Below are 17,215 nucleotides of genomic sequence, written 5' to 3'. Positions count from 1 at the left end.
GGTTTATTAGCTTTTCAATTTTTAAAGATTCACGTTTCGCGTGTTTGTAAATGAGGTCAGTTTTGAATCTTTTTTTTTTTCAGAAATATATTATCTTTTTGCTGCTCAAAAAATAACTAAATTATATAATAAACTTTTTAATGTGATTTTTATATATTTTTTACATTTTTTATCAAACAAGTTTGTAAATATAACTTAAACTTTCGTTGCTTTAAAGCAACATTGCACATATCCGCTAAAAAAGTCAAACCACAAAGTTTTGTTTGAAAACGTGATTTGTTGACTTGAACCAACATTGCACATAAACTGAAAGTCTATTACATCAAATTTTTTTTTCAGAAATATATTATTTTTTATTTACTTAGATGGATATTTATAAATTTTTTGTTCAAAAACCAAAATCAGTTCTTCCAAGACCAATTTTGAATCCTGCAGTATCAGAGGAAAGTGATTTATCTTCCGAAAGTGATGAATCAGTTTTGCTAAATGATAATAAATTAGATTGCAAGCTTACAGATTCGGAACTAGAAATAGAGTTGGATGCTAATTTGGAACAAGAAACAGAGTTGGATGATTCATTTTTGGAAAATAATGACCAAATTTTTCCAATAGCAGACACTATTCCAATGCAAAAAACGAGTGCTATTGAAACAAAATTAAAACCAAACGAGTCTAAACCATTGGAATGGAAAATAAAGTGTAATATTTATGTTAAAAAAATACCTTTCACTAGGATTTCGCCTCTTCGAATATCGCCTGTGCAGCAGCCAATAGAATATTTTCGAGATATAATAACCTACGATCTCATCACGCGCATCGTGGAAGAAAGTAACATATACGCAGTCCAATTTGACACCAGTAAACCTCTTAATCTTTCATCAGAAGAGTTGGAAGTATTTATTGGTATACTTTTTTAAATATCAATAGTAAAAATGCCTGGTACACGCGATTATTGGGACATATTTTTTCGATATGAGCGTATAGCTAATGTTATGAACATTCGACGATTTGTACGTATCAAGAGGTTTTTGCATTGCAATAATAGTTTGAATATGTCAGAAAACAGTCCAGACAAACTTTTTAAAATTCGTCCTTTAATAGATGCTTTAAAAGAACGTTTTAGTTTATTTTTTCCAACTGAAATGTTATGCATTGACGAACAAGTTGTACCTTTTAAAGGGATCTATTTATATGGCCTTATTTATATGTTTGAAATCCATACAGGCTCCATTTCTGCATGCACGGGTCAATCTGATCTAAAGGCCTCATGAAATATTGTTATGCAATTGCTACAAAATATTCCAAGACACAATGGGCATAAATTGTTTATAGATAACTGGTACACAGGTGTTAAATTAGCAACTACATTATTAAAACAAAGAATTGCTTTAGTAAGGACTGTGCGCCCCTACAGGATCACTGACTGCAAAATGTCAACTGACAAAGATATGAAAAATAAAGGAAGAGGTTCAGTTGCAATAAAAAATTGCCAAAATAATTGGGTTGAGTTTCGTGGGCAACTACCCTCAAATTTTTTCAAAAATTGAATTTTTTTTTTCTAGTAATTGTTGACCAAAATTTTATGTAGATTTTGAATCTACAAAAAAAATTATAGATTTCTTTATACGTTTTTGCTTAATTTATGTTTTTTTGAACCTAAGTAAAAAAATATTTGCATAGCAACGCGTTGTTATGGGGGTGATTTATATGTTGGTGAACTTATTCTGGAGTACTGTTTCAAATATATGTTTTGATTTATATCTTCTTTGCTAAATAATATTCTGTTCCTTATTATATTCAAATATAGGCTATTTACAATTGCGATTTTATCAAGTTATCAAAGCTAATTTATCTAACAGCAGAAACAAAAAAATATGATTAAATCCTTTAGATGTTTTGGATGATTTGGATGTTATTAGAAACACAAAAATGAATGATAAAGTAAAGCAGAGAACAAAGTATCACAAAAAAAGAAGAGTATTTAATGTGCAGAAAGATAAAAATGCATGTAATGTAAGTGGATGTGAGTTAAATGGCAGTAATATTTTAGGCGCATCTGCTAAGAAAGTTAAATTCATTACCAATGAACCAAGTAAAAACATTAAAAAATTAGTGGTTACAGTATTATAGACGCTGAAATTTTATCTAAAGTTCTTTCATTGTTAATGTGTCCTCAATGTGAAAACTGTGCACTGTACCTAGGTTATCACCATGAAAAAAAGAAAGGACTAGCATCGTTGCTATATTTGAAGTGTACTACACTATCTTGTGATTATAAATATGAATTTTATACATCAGATAAGCGTGTTAAAGGGTTTGATATTAAAACAGGACAATATATGCAATGAGAGTATTAGGACATGGTTCTACTGGAATTAAAAAAATTTACTCAGCTTATCAATATGCCTAAACCCATGACACCAAAAAACTATACAAAAATAGCACCAAAAACTGGACCAGGAATTCCTGTTGATATTATTCATAAAATCAAGCCAATATATGCTGATTTAATATATGCTGATTTAAGTAAAGATTCTGAATTAGTAAAGTGTCTGCATGGCAAAACCCAGAATTGTAATGAGAGTTTTAATAATTGAATATGGGAAAAATTAAAGTAATTATGTTGGTTTAGCCAGCTTAGAGTTCTTAGATGTACGATGCAACAGCATCGTACATGCTGTTGCAAATTATAACATTGGTATGAAATCTGTTATTTTAATTTATGAAAAACTAAATATGAAACCAGGACATTTTACATTAGCTGGTTGCAGACTCATAAACAAAAAATGAATAAATCTATCATCATTTAAATCGAGTGAAAGTTTTAAGATGAAACGAAAGTTGTTACGACGTCAAATATTGTAAAAGAATGATCATTAAAAGTCAATAGAAATGTTTTAATAGATAATATTTATGAAATGAACAATAATTTATGATTTTATTTTTTGTTTTGCGTTTTCTAAGAATTTGCTTTTTAAACACGTCGGTAAAAAAATCTTGAAAAGTATACATGCTATCATTATGAATTTTTCAGGGATTGTTCATTTTTCCAATATTTATGATATGATCGGAGTAGAATTTCTAATATGACTTAAGATTTTGAGTTATTAAGTTTTTTTCTTTGCATTTTGACCTTTTTTTAAAAAACCTAATTTGTCTGTAGCTTTTTATGGAAAAAAAATATTTATTAAAAAATCTGCTTCGTTCATATCACAAATTAAGATATTTAGAACAGTTCTGCAAAACTTCATTGACACTCCTTTACTCACAAGTCTTTATTTTTTTACGGGGTAAACACAGTTTTTGATGTATTTTCAGCTTTTTTTTTTGTTACCATAGCAACGAGCTACCATTTTATGTGTTTTTTGGTATTTTTAATATCAGTATAATATTTTCTATGTGACTAAAGAGAAAGTTACTTTTTATGTGTAGTTTTGAAATTTGAAGGTAGTTGCCCCCTTAAGTGGTTTGAAAATAGATCTGTTAATATCTTCACTACCTATGAATCAGTAGTTCCAACATCTCAAGTAAAAAAATGAGATAAAAAAAAAAAGAGATTTTGGTTTATTGTCCCTCTGCAATTGTCACTTATAACAAATGCATGAGAGGCGATGATCTCTTAGATGGACTATTGAGCGACTATCTTATTTCTGTTCGTTCAAAAAAGTGGTATCATCGGCTAATCTGGCATTTCTTGATGTTTCAGTAGTCCAAGCATGGATTTTTTATAGAAAAGATTTAGCAAACGATAAAAAAGTAATGCCATTAAAATTTTTCAAAATGTTGATTGTCGAATCATTTATCATGCAAGGGAAAAACTCAATCAGAAAAGGACAACCTTCAAAATCAGTTGATCTGAGCTATAATGCGAAGAAAAAAAGAGGTCCTGCAGCGCCAATTCCAAACAAACTCATTTAAAATGATTGGTACGAGCGTTGGCCAGAGTTCACAGGTAAGAAAGGAAGATGGAGATATCCTGGTTGTAATGGTTTCACTAAGGTAAAGTGCTCTAAGTGTGATGTCCGTCTCTGCTTTACGCTAACATCCAACTGCTTTAAGACTTCATGAATCCTAAGTTTTGAATACATTTCTCTAAATAAAATGTTAAATCAGATAGATAAAAAAATCAGTGTTTTTTTTTATGTAAAACACTATTATATCAGATTAAAAAGCAACAAACCCTAAATTGGCCCAAAAAAAAAAAAAAAATGTTTTTTTTAATTTTATTATTATACTAGGATCATAAGTGACGAAAATTCAAAAAAGTTTTTTACACAACAAGAAATTAAAGCGCGCTATAAGAGGTTAATTCAGTTGTAATTTTAAAATCTGAACTTTTTTCTTGCATCCATTTGCTAATTACATTAATAGAAAAGAGGATCCTAGCTGATAGCTAGTAAAACTTTTTAATTGTTTTTCAAGTATTTCACCGTCATTTCGCTTATGCGCTTGAAAAGAATCACTACTAATGATTTAAAGTAATGCATCATGTATTTCTCTTACCTGAAACGTAACATAATGCTTTGTGTTTATGCAAGAGTTAAATCTGCTTTTAAAATTGATTTTTAATAATAGCGATTGTTTTGTAGAAGCAGAAAAATAAAGAAGTTTTGAATGAATTCAAAAAAAATTAGTTGAAAATTTTGCAGCATAAAAAGAAAAAAAACTAGAATGTCTTGCTTGGAAACCACAATGGCAACCTTTGAGTTTGGTCTCGTTTTAAAAAACTATAGCTCATAGATTGTTGCAGAATGAAACATATTTGCTACTCTATTGAAACCTTGATCTCGATAGCTCTGCATGTCAAACCCTAATTTTTTAAATTCGTTTAAAAGTATCTGTCAAGGGAGCTCCTGTTTGACAGTCTACAGGTAACGACGAAATGAAATTTTCTTTTATGGTAATATCTGGTTCCACCTAAATGAAACACAAGATCTGGAGTGCAGTCAAGTCAAAAAAATTGTTTTGCTTTCTTTGCACAGCATAATAATTGTATCATCCGGAAGATTAATTATATCATTTTGTATGTTTTTACAATAAAAAAATAAAATAAATTTTTGCTGATTTGATTTACCTTATGTGCTCCTGCAAAATAATATCTTATGGAAGCCAGAAGTTCAACCAATTCTGAATAATTTCCATTTTTGCTTGCTCCAGTTTTACATCTGAGTCAGACAACAGTTTTTCATCTGTATCTTTATTCGACATCAATAACTGTAACTGTGGTTGAAGAATTTTGTGGTTAAATAATAAAATAACATCGGTTGTCCATGAAGTACGTACGCTTTTATTTCAACCCTTCCCGCCTACCCCCGCATTTTGTGATACGGCTTTTTGAGTACCATCCACCTCCCTAAAAGTACTTACGCTTTTAACTTATCTACCAATATTTTGAGATATTTTTTTTAATTTAGTGTTTTCTTACTTTTATAATTGACCCAATACCCCTCATTTCATATACGCCATTTGCAGACCCCCTCTCCCCCGTCCCAGCGTTTTTACATAATGGACTATCTCTAATAATTTACAATTTTTGTTTGTAGAATATTTTTTTTCCGGGCTATTTATAGATTTTTAAAGAATTGTTTAAATTTATTACTCTATGATTAAAATAATTTTTAATTGGTTTTTGTTAATTTTACTGTGTTTTGTTTTTTAAAACTTTCCATCATTTACATATAATATAAAAGATGATTTCTATAATTGTCCAGTTGGTTATTACTTGGGGAAATTTTTATCTTCTATGAACAAGTATGAACAAATTTAAGGTGAAAAAGCTCCAAAAATTAAATAATTTTCACTTAAGTCTTCACTCTGGTGATAAAAAGTAAAATCTTTATCTTGCGCTGTCGACTTTTGATGAAACAAGAATTGCAAATTTTAAAAGTTATCTTCCAAAGCAAAATGACATTCTAGTTTTTTAATCATTTTTCAAAAATGGTGGACTGTTTCAAATTCAAAACAACAATTTTGTACAAATAAAATTGGTCATGCAATTATTTTTGATGATGTAAAACAACTTTTTTTAGGCAAATTAGCTAATTGGGTTAAACAAAGTTCACCAAACAAAGTTCAAAGTAATATCAATGGACGATCCTATCGGTTTGTTATCAAATTGGCCAAGAAAATCATACAACCTCAACAAGGCAGCACCACGATTGGTTTAAATAATTAGCAATAACAGTTGAGTTACTACAAGAATAGAATATCAGCATATCAACCTGAGTAAGGTTTTCGGATAATGCTGATTAAAAATACTATTTACCAACTAACGACTAGAATAAACGACCTCGAGAAAAAAACAATAGAAATAAAAAAATGATACCCTATACTGGACATTCCAGCCCCTCAACTATACAACCGTTAGTCACAATTGTCTTTTTATTCAATAAAGATAAGATAAGATTAGATCACTAAGATAAGACAGGAACTAGAAGAAAGAAAAATCATTGAAAACAATATTGTTCTTAGCTGTGACGGATCCAGGAATTTTTGGTGGGGGAAGGTGTTAAATTGTTTTTTTATTTTGTATCACATATTCCTCTCCAAAAAAAAAGGATGCATAACAATCCCCCTTATGTGGAAGGATGCATAACCTCAATCCCCCTGGATCTGCAACTGATTCTAAACAATATTAAACCATCTGAGGGGCCTACAGATGAAATTAAAAATAAAGATGATCAACTAGTAAAAGAAAAACTAACTAAACTACAGGTAAACAATACCATAAACCCAAAATCATCTCGAATAATGTCTGGCCCTAAAAGAAGTACAACAAAAATTATCATAGTTGAACTAAGAAATAAAATTCAATCAAATTAGCACAGTTGAATGCACGCAAGCTAAGTGAGAATGAAAAATTTAAAGATGTTTATGTAAATCTTAATAAAACAAACGTTCAGCGAAAAGCTGAGAAAAATCAGAGAAAAAAAAGAAACGAGTTAATTGCTAGCATGAAATATTAGGACAGCATTATTAACGTTGTAAAATAAACAATGGAAGAAAATTTTTTTGTTTTAAAAATTTCATTTCTGAAAATATATCAACACAGCTATCTGAGGCTGATACATAGGCTGCTATCATAGGCTACTTCATGCGACAAACTTATCAGAAATTGCTACAACTATAACAAAAAGAGACTCAACAAAACAACATCCAGAGTTGTTAACAATTAAAATATAACTTAATTAGTGTTGCACATGCATAGTCCGCTAAAAGGCAGAACCCCAGCATCCGGAAAACACAATCGATCAAATTTTCAGAGTTCATAATAATGAAGAGTTAAGTGAAATTACCTGCTTCTACACTAATGCATCATCACTATGTGCTAAATTAGAAACTTTTGCTGCTACAGTAGTAACATTAAATTAGTCTATGCGAGTAACAATTGCAGAAACAATAATATTGCTACTAAAACTTATTTGAAATTTTGTAGTAGACATAATTGATTTTGATATTATTTAGAAGACAGATTTGATATTTTATATAAGGCATAATTGATTTTGATATTGTGAGATTTTTTTAATTTAATATTTTCTTACTTTTACAATTGCCCCTCATCCACATACACGCCATTTGTACACACCCTCTCCCCCATCTGAGCGTTTGTTCATTATGGATGGTGTTTAATAGTTTACGATTTTTGTTTGTAGAATTTTATTTTTTTCCTACTCATATAATAGAGTTGTATATTATATTAGGGAAGATATCCAAGAATCCAACTTTAACACTATTAAACTTCATAGCAAAATCCCAGGTTAGATACGGTGTATGCTTAATTACAAAAGCTAAAAATTTCTCATTGAGTGCATTTATAGAGAGCCGTTCCCAAACATAGAACTAAGTAAATAAATTAACTGTAATCTAATTTCTGCTTCGAATATAGGTAAGAATATAGGTATGGAGCTACAAGTAGTCGGTGATTTCAATTACCCTAACATACAATGAACAGCAGCAGGTGGAAGCAAAAAGAATAAGAGTAGCTAAAGCAAGCATCAAGTTCTTGGAGTCAACACCGCTGTCTTAGCCAAGCATTATATTTGGCCAAAATAGTCTACATTTGGCCAAAATACTTTCGACCTTGTTCTGACTGACTGTACCTCTAGAGTTACGGAAATCATCATTGGTCCTTCACTTGGCAGCTCAACCAAAAAAAATTCTTTGCTGGTGGAAGCACAAAAAAAGTAACCAAAGCAAACATCGAACTTTTGGAGTCAATTAACACATCTGCCCAACATATTACAAGGTCTAAATTTGGCCAAAAGAGTATCAGAAATCAACATTAGTCCACTACTTGGCAGCTCAATCAAAAACACTTTGAATGCTTAGCTGGAAATTTTTGAAGCATTATTCAGTTCTAACAATTATCTATCTTTAAAGTAACCAAACAATAGTAGAAGTGATTACATAAAACAGAATAATTTTTTTCAAAATGGAAGTGGCGAGAAACAACTTGCGGTGTAAAATAATCCTATTATAATAAACAAACTTGTTAATTTTCACTATAATAGAGGGTTAGCTAAATTTGTTTCTTTTAGAACAACAAGTTATAAATATGTAATAAAATCAAAATGATTCACTACACACATTAAAATCCTAATTAAAAGGAAATTTAATTTATGGTCTAAAATGCTAGCCAGCTCCACCAACTTTCGCTTATTTATTAACCCAATCAACAAATCAACACGTAAGCAGCTAAAAAAGAAATTATTACCACCTTAAAAATTAAGAACTAAAACTTGTGCTTTTTTCAAAAATTAACCCAAAAATAGTAAATCAATACATCAACAGTCAGAAAAATGGAAAATTTTTAGTTCCACCTATGAGAATAAATAAAACATAAAAAACCACTTGATTAAGCAGAATACGTTCTTAATAAATGTGCCAGGGGGTTAGTATTGCCTATTTCCTTTCTAATATTATCATTTTTCAAAACAGGTTTATTACCTAGCACTTGGAAGGAAGCCAATGTTACACCAGTATACAAAAAAAAAGAAGCAAATAGCAGCCGTAGCGAGGTGGTTAGTGCGTTGCCTCAGCAACTAGAGATCCGTGGTTCAACGCAACATCAGCTAGAGATCCGTGGTTCAACGCCACCTCAGGACAAGTTTTATAAAATTGATTAGGAAAGGGTCGTAAACTTTCTTTCAAATGTTCTTCCGTGGTGCTCTGTGATAAGATCGTAAGTACTTCTTGCTCTGTGATAAGATCGTAAGTACTTCTCTACCCTAAATGAATGAATATCTTGATTTTGTCAAAACATTTGATAAAGTCTGTTACAAAGCATTGATTATCAAATTAGAGGCCGATGGATTTGACGGGAAAATGCTAAATTGGATACAAAATTTTCTTTCGGACAGAAAACAAAGAGTTCTAGCTGACGATTCTTTCTCTCAATGGCTAAACGTTTGAAATAGTGTGCTGCAGGAATCCGTTCTTGGCCCATTACTTTTTGTAGTATTTATAAACGATATGGTGTGATAGCAAAAAAAACCTTTACTTGTCTTGGTAGTTTTAAGACAAAACAAATTATATATAAATAATGATATTTTTACACCTGCAATAACATAACATCTTAAACATGACTTTTTTATGAAGGAACATTTTGCATTGTTGAAATTATATTTTGTGAGTTAATATGTCAGCATATATTGGTAAGCGTATAGTATACATTTACCAATACATGCTGACATTTATTTGATGATAAATATATGATGACAAATTGAAACTAGTAGATTTTCCACACTAAAAAGTTCAGGATAGTAGAATCCTTAATATAATGTTTGAGCTTTGATTTTTAAGCGATCTTTGCATTTTGTGGAATTAGGGTCAATATTATAAAACTTTTTACCAGCGTAAAATGCTACCGGCGGAAATTTTACTCTGGAAATTTTTAGTCGTAAAATGTTTTTCAATTCAATGTTGTAAAACTTTTCCGCATCAAATTTTGTAAATATCTATGCCCTAAAATTATTTTTAGAAATCTATTGTCCGAATCAATAATATTCTCAAGACATAAAAGGTTGTCAAAAATAAGTTTAAGTTGAAAATTCTAAAACATTCTGAATCACAGGTTTTTACAATTAAATATTCATAACTTTGGGTCTTCAACAAAACTTTTCAAAGTTTCTTCCTCTGGAATATTTTTTGACTGTAAAAGTTTCGGCAGTAGAAAGTTTATCACCGATAAAAAGTTTTATAACATCGACCTTTGGATGCAGCAATAGTGCTATGGATACCTTTTCCTCAACAATGAGTTTAAAATTTTTAATGAAAGAACTATTCCACCAACTTAACCATAACAAAGTTATTAAAAATTCTTTTTCAAAAAAGTAACTGAAAGTAGTTCGAGAACTGCTGGTGCAGAAATTGTCCACATTGACATTGTTGGTGCTCAATGTCAACATGTACTTGTATTTCTGTTTATAGAACGTGCCCATTCTTCATGGAGTAGTGCGTACCATTTTGAGTGACTATTGTCCAGATTTGGAAAATCAAAACATTGTTTGGTATCAAAATTCAGGAGAACAAATAGGGTGCCCCTGGTTACTAGATTTAGAAACTTAACCACAACGGTAAAATTACAAAAAAATTTTCGCAGCAGTAGAATAAGCTGGTGCTATCAACATTTTCGACCGGTCATTACTAAACTACAGTTTGATTTAAAAAAAATATTTGGAAGACAAAAACTCATTTAATGATGTCTTATAATCAAATCCATGCAAAGATTATAATGTAATCCTAATAAAGTTTCAGTGTATTGATCATATACAAAAGCGCCTTGCGACTTGTTTGCACAATCTTGTCAAGTCACAAAAAACACTAAATACTTTAACCTGCTAAACGCAAAATTACCAACAAGTGCATTAACAACTTTTATGGGTAGGCCATTCGTAATAATATTGGAAATTTGTATGCCATAAAGAATGCAGTGTTGTTAATCCTTTTTCATTTCACTACCTCCGAGATCATTTCAATCGTCATAGATTTGCCCTACGAATTTGATGCAACTATTGGTCGTAAGGAAAATCATATTGGTCTCTAAATTCAATTCCACTTTAGAACTCTGATTTGAGTAAAATCTATCTGTTAAATAAAGTATCTAGTTGTATTGTAGACAGGCCTAACATTTCATTGAAAACAGAAAAAAATAAACCGATTTGCTAATTGTGTAACATTCTCCCCCAATTATGGATCAACGAAATGTTATAGATTTTTTTTTAATTAAATTGTATTAATCCAAAAAACATTATTTCTTTTAATTTGTCAAAATCTTTTTTATATGACTACCACCTTAACGGTAGTTCTATCGAAATTCCATATCTCGCATATGCGTTAGTTCGTTTAAAGATTTATCAAAATTCCATATCTCGCATATGCGTTAGTTCGTTTAATACGCAACTTGTCTTACACGATTGCTCAACTTACCGCACTAGGGCAGTTTGAGCAGCTTGAAACTTTCGGAAATATCTTCTCAAACAAATTCATAATAGATTTTTCGAATAGAAACTTTTTTTTATCTTTAAATCTTTATTTAATTTAACTTATTTTTTGTTATTTCTTATTATGCTTATTTTTATTTTAACTTTTAACCTAACTAGTTTAATTCTAACCAAAAAAAAAAAAAAAAAAAATTATAAAAAAGTAATAAAAAAAAGGATAATTTCAACAATGAAAACAATTCACGTTTAGCCTGAAAATGAAAATTTATTCTGAAAAATAAAAATAAAAAACCAAATAAATGAAATATTAAACATCCCAGGTAATAAAATTCTCTTTGGTAATAGACAAACTCATGCTAGTTACTTCGAGAATCTAAAATAAAATATTATTAACTAAAAAAAAGAGTTTACCGGCGGACGCACACACACATAAACATTTAAATATATCTATATACAGATAATTTAAAACAAAATTTCTTTTTTCGGATTTAATTTTATTTGTTGAAAATATATTTATTTTTAAGACAAATAAATATATTTATAATACAAATAATACAAAGACAAAGTTCTAAAAGTAACTTGATCTCTTCAAAAGTTAATTTAGATTTTAAGCTCTGGTTGTTTCCTAATTTTTTAACTAATATAACGATTGCTTCAAAGTTTATCTACTACTCTTTTTTTTTTTAATATCTTCACTTTCAACAAGCAGCCACTATTAGAGTTGGAAATTACTGGAAGAGAAAAGATGAGGTTTAAAGAGCAAGATAACGATTGACAGGCGACTTAAAAGATTGTGAACTACATGAATCAGGAAAACAAGATGAAGGAAGCGAATTCCAAAGAACTGATGTTCGAGTAAAAAACAGGACGAATAAGAATTTTCAGAGCATTTAGGAACAGTCACATTAAAAGGATGAAGTTTAATAGAATGACGAGTAACACAAGAATGAATTTTAGTAGATAGTATAAGAGACGCTAGCTCTTTAGAGCAGTGCCCATTACAGTATTTTTAGAAAAGTAAAAGAGAAGCAACTATGTTTACAATGAGCTTTTGCACCTTGTCTAAAAGAGAAAAGGCATCATTGGAAGATACACCCCAGATATGGCAACAGTATTCCATACAAGGACGGATTTGAGATTAATAGAGATAAAGAATAGAATCCGGAGTAAGAAAGTGGCGAGCACGATAAAGAGATGCAACCTTAGCAGAAGCTAATTTTGAAATCGATTTAATATATGACTTCAAAGAAAGATTGGAACTAAGAGTCAATCCTAGAAGATGAAGGGTAGTTGACTCATCAAGTACATTACCGTTTATAAATATAGAAAGATCTAGATTATTGTGATAACGATTAACCTTCAAAAATAGTTTATTATATAAACTTTTTACATGAAAGATGCAGATGAAAAATGTCAAGACGAGTATAAGTTCTTTAAAAAAAGCAAACGGGTGTACGATCACAAATCCAGAGAATATGGCTAATACGTTAAATAATCATTTTCAAAATGTATTCACAAAAAATATTATAGCTGACCTACTAAAATAATAAATTTAATAACCGTACAAACAATATATGCGCAACACAGTTAATTGATATCAAATAAGTTAACAATATGATAGTGAATTTAAAACCTAATAAATCTGTAGGCCCAGATGAAGTAAGTCCTTTGGTAATGAAAAACTGTGAAGAAGATCATTGAGTTCGAGGTGACCTAATTCAGTGTTTTAAAATAATAAATGGTCTTGATATTGTAAATTGGTGCAATGAAAGTTTGTTTTCTTTTCAAGAAAATAAAAATAGCAACCGAACGCATGAACTTTCAAACTAGTAAGAGAGTTAGTAAAAATCAGTGAGCCTCATCAATTTTTTACAAACGTTTTACTCTAAACAGTTTTAAATCAAGGTAGGACATGGTTTTAGAAATTAAAATTTTTGAAGGAACACATCTAAAATGATTAAAAAATAGCCAAAACAAGTACTAGTTACACAAGCTCTTGCTTGTGTAACTAGTCACTAAGTCACCATCAGAGTCATCAAAAGTCACCATCAGAGTCACCATTCCAAACAAAAAATTTACCATCAGAATAATTAAAATTCGCCATCAAATTCATTGAAAGTCACTATCAGAATCATCATTGCAAAACTCTTTTCATGTAGCTGTTATTCTTTTTCTAATTAATTTTGTTACACGACTTGTGTTTAATTTTTCACGATTTTCGAATTTTGGAATGGACTATATCAAATTCATGTTAAGACCAAATTCAAAGTTAAACATGTTTTTGTGCTTTATCCTTTAATCTTATTTTTTTGTTATTCTGCATTTCGGTTGATTAATCCACTCAGGATGCTATTTGGTTAGAACAGTAAAGGTTGTTTGACCAATAATATGACAGCTGATACATGCGAGAGAGATTGGTCTATAATAATTATCATCTGATCTTTTTTTAAAAATGTGTGAATCACTGTGTAATGTAAAATGTCTAAAGTACCACTGTATTGTGAATTTCATTTAATGTTGCAACATTTTGCGTTGGTTTGCAATGCAAATATATAAAAAATGGTTGGCATGCAAATATATAAAAAAATTGTGAAGAAGATTTAAGCCGACAAAAACTTGTGTCAGTGTAGTTGTATGTCATATTATGTCATATATTGTGGTTGTTAATTAATTTATTTCTTTAAGCTCATCCAAAAAATGTGATATATCACTTAGGAAAGCAAAAAGAGCAACATAAAAAAACAAGAAAGCCGAAAAGTCTCTTTTGAAAATAGAGATAAAGACACTTTAAAAAAAGAAGAAAATTAAAGAGATAATTGATAAAGATAGAGAGACTGATATCAACTTGTCAATTTCAGTAAATAACTTGTGAACATAAAAACAATATGCATTTTGAAAGTCTATAATAATTGTAGTTTTAAAATTTTTTAAAATCTTATCACTTTTGAATTTAATAAATTTAACATATTAAAACATATAATACATAAACACTTGTACAAAACAATGTAATTATCTGACCTGCATTTTGAAATCATACTCAAAAGGAACTGAATTTCCATTAACATACACATTGAGAGGCTGAACACTCAACCCTAAAACGATTAACTTGCTAAACTTTGGATTAGGTGGATTATAACCATTGTGTAAAGGAATGGAATGAAAGCCACCCTATTTTAAAATAAGTTAAAATTCAATTATACTTGATAAACAGAATTATTATTGCAAAACTTTTTTAGAAGAAACAACAAGTTAATACTAATAATAATAATAATAATAACAACAATAATAACAATAATAATAACAGTGACAAGAATTCTACAGTTTTAAAGAAAAAGAAACATCATGAAACAATTTTCTTGTAAAATATTTAAAACATACCTTTTGAGAACAAGTGAATTCAACAAACAAAATATTTTTCATATCAATGTCTATAATATATATTTATATAACTTTATGTTTAAGATAAGCAAATTATGTATTTACATATATATATAGCCTATAAATCATACAAAGAAAAAAAATTGATTTTTTTTACCAATAAATGTTTCACCATCATCTACAAACAAAGAACCTTCAGCTTCATTATCTTTATTGAAAGCCACTAACACTTCAAAATCATTTAGACGACTAAAAAAAATTAAATAGCATTAATATTTATTTAATATACGGTATTTATTTAATTTAAGGAGTCTAAATAATTTTTCTATTCTGAATATCCTTTATTTTCTCTCACAAGGGTCTATTACTTTTACATACTGTTTATCCTTTGGGGTGCTCTCTTACTCCATATATATATATATATATATATATATATATATATATATATATATATATATATATATATATATATATATATATATATATATATATATATATATATATATATATATATATGTATATATATATATATGTATATATATATATATATGTATATATATATACACACACACACACACACACACACACACACACACACACACACACACACACACACTCACACTGTGTTAAAATATAAAAAATATTTATTAACTATTATATACTTAACATTAATCTTTTTTTGAAAAACATACTTTACATAATAATTAAATTAAAAATATGATTGATGTACTAAAATTTTTTATGAACTTTTAGTAACATAACTTAAAGATAAAAGAAAGCATAACTATTTATATAGTTAATGTAACAATAAATTGTATATCTTAACAAAACAATTATTGCCCCAAAAGATTAATAATATTTTAGAAAAATCACTTTATTCACTTTATTTCATTATTTATATTATTACTTTGAAATAAAGTTTATAATTTAGTTTATAAAGTTCATTTAAATTCAATTCTCAAAAATGATCAAAATCATAAAGTTATAAATGAAACCATGTAGGCTATTGCAGCTAAAAATTAACTTGAAATCAAAAATTTAATTTCAAGTTAATTTATGTTATTTCAAATCTTTAATTTAAACTATTTTAACATCTTAGATTCAGATATTGCGGTTTGTAAACAAAAATGTTTGAAAATTTCAATGGCTCTTGAAAATAACATTGAATCATAAATTTTTATTTTTGTTTTAAACCGATAAAATCTAAAAAAAACAACAGAATAAAAACACATTGTACTAAAAACCTTGAGTTAACTCAAATGATAATCTTATTTAATTTATGTCATATGATTAATTTGACCAAATTTTAGGAACTATAGCAATTTAAATTTAAAAAAATATCACCAAATAAGATGACAAGTGACATATTAATGACCATGGTCACATAACAGTCACAAAAATATAATAATAAAAAAACAAAAATATAAGTATTAAATAAAGTGAAATAAATTATTAAATTATATTCATAAAGTGCTCAAGGAAAGATTTTAAGGTTTATATTTTTTCGAGTTCTTAGCTTTCACATACACAAAAAAAGAGAAGAGATGATCCATCTATTTTAAACAGATCAAAATGTAAAACAGAAGTGAAACAAAATGAAAAATTTTTGTTGCTTTTAAATTTTGCATTTTGTTGACTTTTATTTGACAATGACAGTCGTGAAGAATATTGAGAATTGATGAAACCTTAGAACATAATAAAAGGTTAGAACATTTTTTTTTTAATAAAGTTATCACCATTTAAAATGTTTTTATTTAAAAAACCCTAACCCTAAAAAAAACATGCATTGAACCTTTTTTTCTCTTGTTTAACAAAAAATTATGATTAAAAGACTTTTACCTCTTTGTAGTAGTAACTTCAGGTTCTTGAGTTGGTATAATAACACCACCTTGAATATGAAGGTTTACAGTTTCAAATGATGCCGGAAGACTAACAAATTGACCAGAACTAACAAGTTTTTCTCCCTTGAAAATTTAAAAAAAAAAAAAATTATTTAAATTAAATTATTGTATATTTTCAGCTTATTTTTTTCAATTAGTTATTATATAAATAATTGATTTTTATATAAATCATTTTTATTCAAACCAGTGATGTGGTCAAAGTTAAAAAACAATTGATTTTTATACAAATGACCATGTTTAAACAGGTTATGTAGTTAAAGTTAAAAATAACTGATTTTTCATATAAATGATTGTTTTCAATTTGGTGATGTGGTCAAAATTAAAAAGTAACTGACTTTCATAAAATGACTACGTTAAAACTGGTAATGTGGTCAAAGTAAAAAAACAAATAACTTTCATATAAATGACTGCATTCTAACTGTTTAAATCAAAATTAGAAGTGAAAAATATAAGTTAAATAGACAAAAAGTGGGTTAATTTTAGTGTTTTTAAATT

The 17,215-nt window shown here is 28.5% G+C and overlaps 1 protein-coding gene across 2 annotated transcripts in view; it reads right to left on the bottom strand.

Annotated features, from left to right (window-relative positions):
• Positions 1 to 11,686: 11,686 nt before the first annotated feature.
• The window catches only part of LOC100200677 (lysosomal alpha-glucosidase), a 36,498-nt gene continuing 30,969 nt past the window's right edge, over positions 11,687 to 17,215 (bottom strand). For both annotated transcript variants that reach the window (XM_065790698.1, XM_065790699.1), the window contains exons 14-18: positions 16,659 to 16,783; positions 14,977 to 15,068; positions 14,820 to 14,869; positions 14,460 to 14,609; positions 11,687 to 11,814 (exon numbers count right to left, since the gene is read on the bottom strand). In XM_065790698.1, coding sequence (XP_065646770.1) covers positions 11,749 to 11,814; positions 14,460 to 14,609; positions 14,820 to 14,869; positions 14,977 to 15,068; positions 16,659 to 16,783 — 483 coding nt within the window. In that variant the 3' untranslated portion in view covers positions 11,687 to 11,748. The remainder of the gene's footprint in view (positions 11,815 to 14,459; positions 14,610 to 14,819; positions 14,870 to 14,976; positions 15,069 to 16,658; positions 16,784 to 17,215) is intronic.

The sequence above is a fragment of the Hydra vulgaris genome, chromosome 02 (assembly GCF_038396675.1).
Source record: "Hydra vulgaris chromosome 02, alternate assembly HydraT2T_AEP".
In the NCBI taxonomy this organism is placed as follows: Eukaryota; Metazoa; Cnidaria; class Hydrozoa; order Anthoathecata; family Hydridae; genus Hydra; species Hydra vulgaris.
Note: the sequence above shows the minus strand (reverse complement) of the source record. Positions and strands in the feature narration are given on the sequence as shown.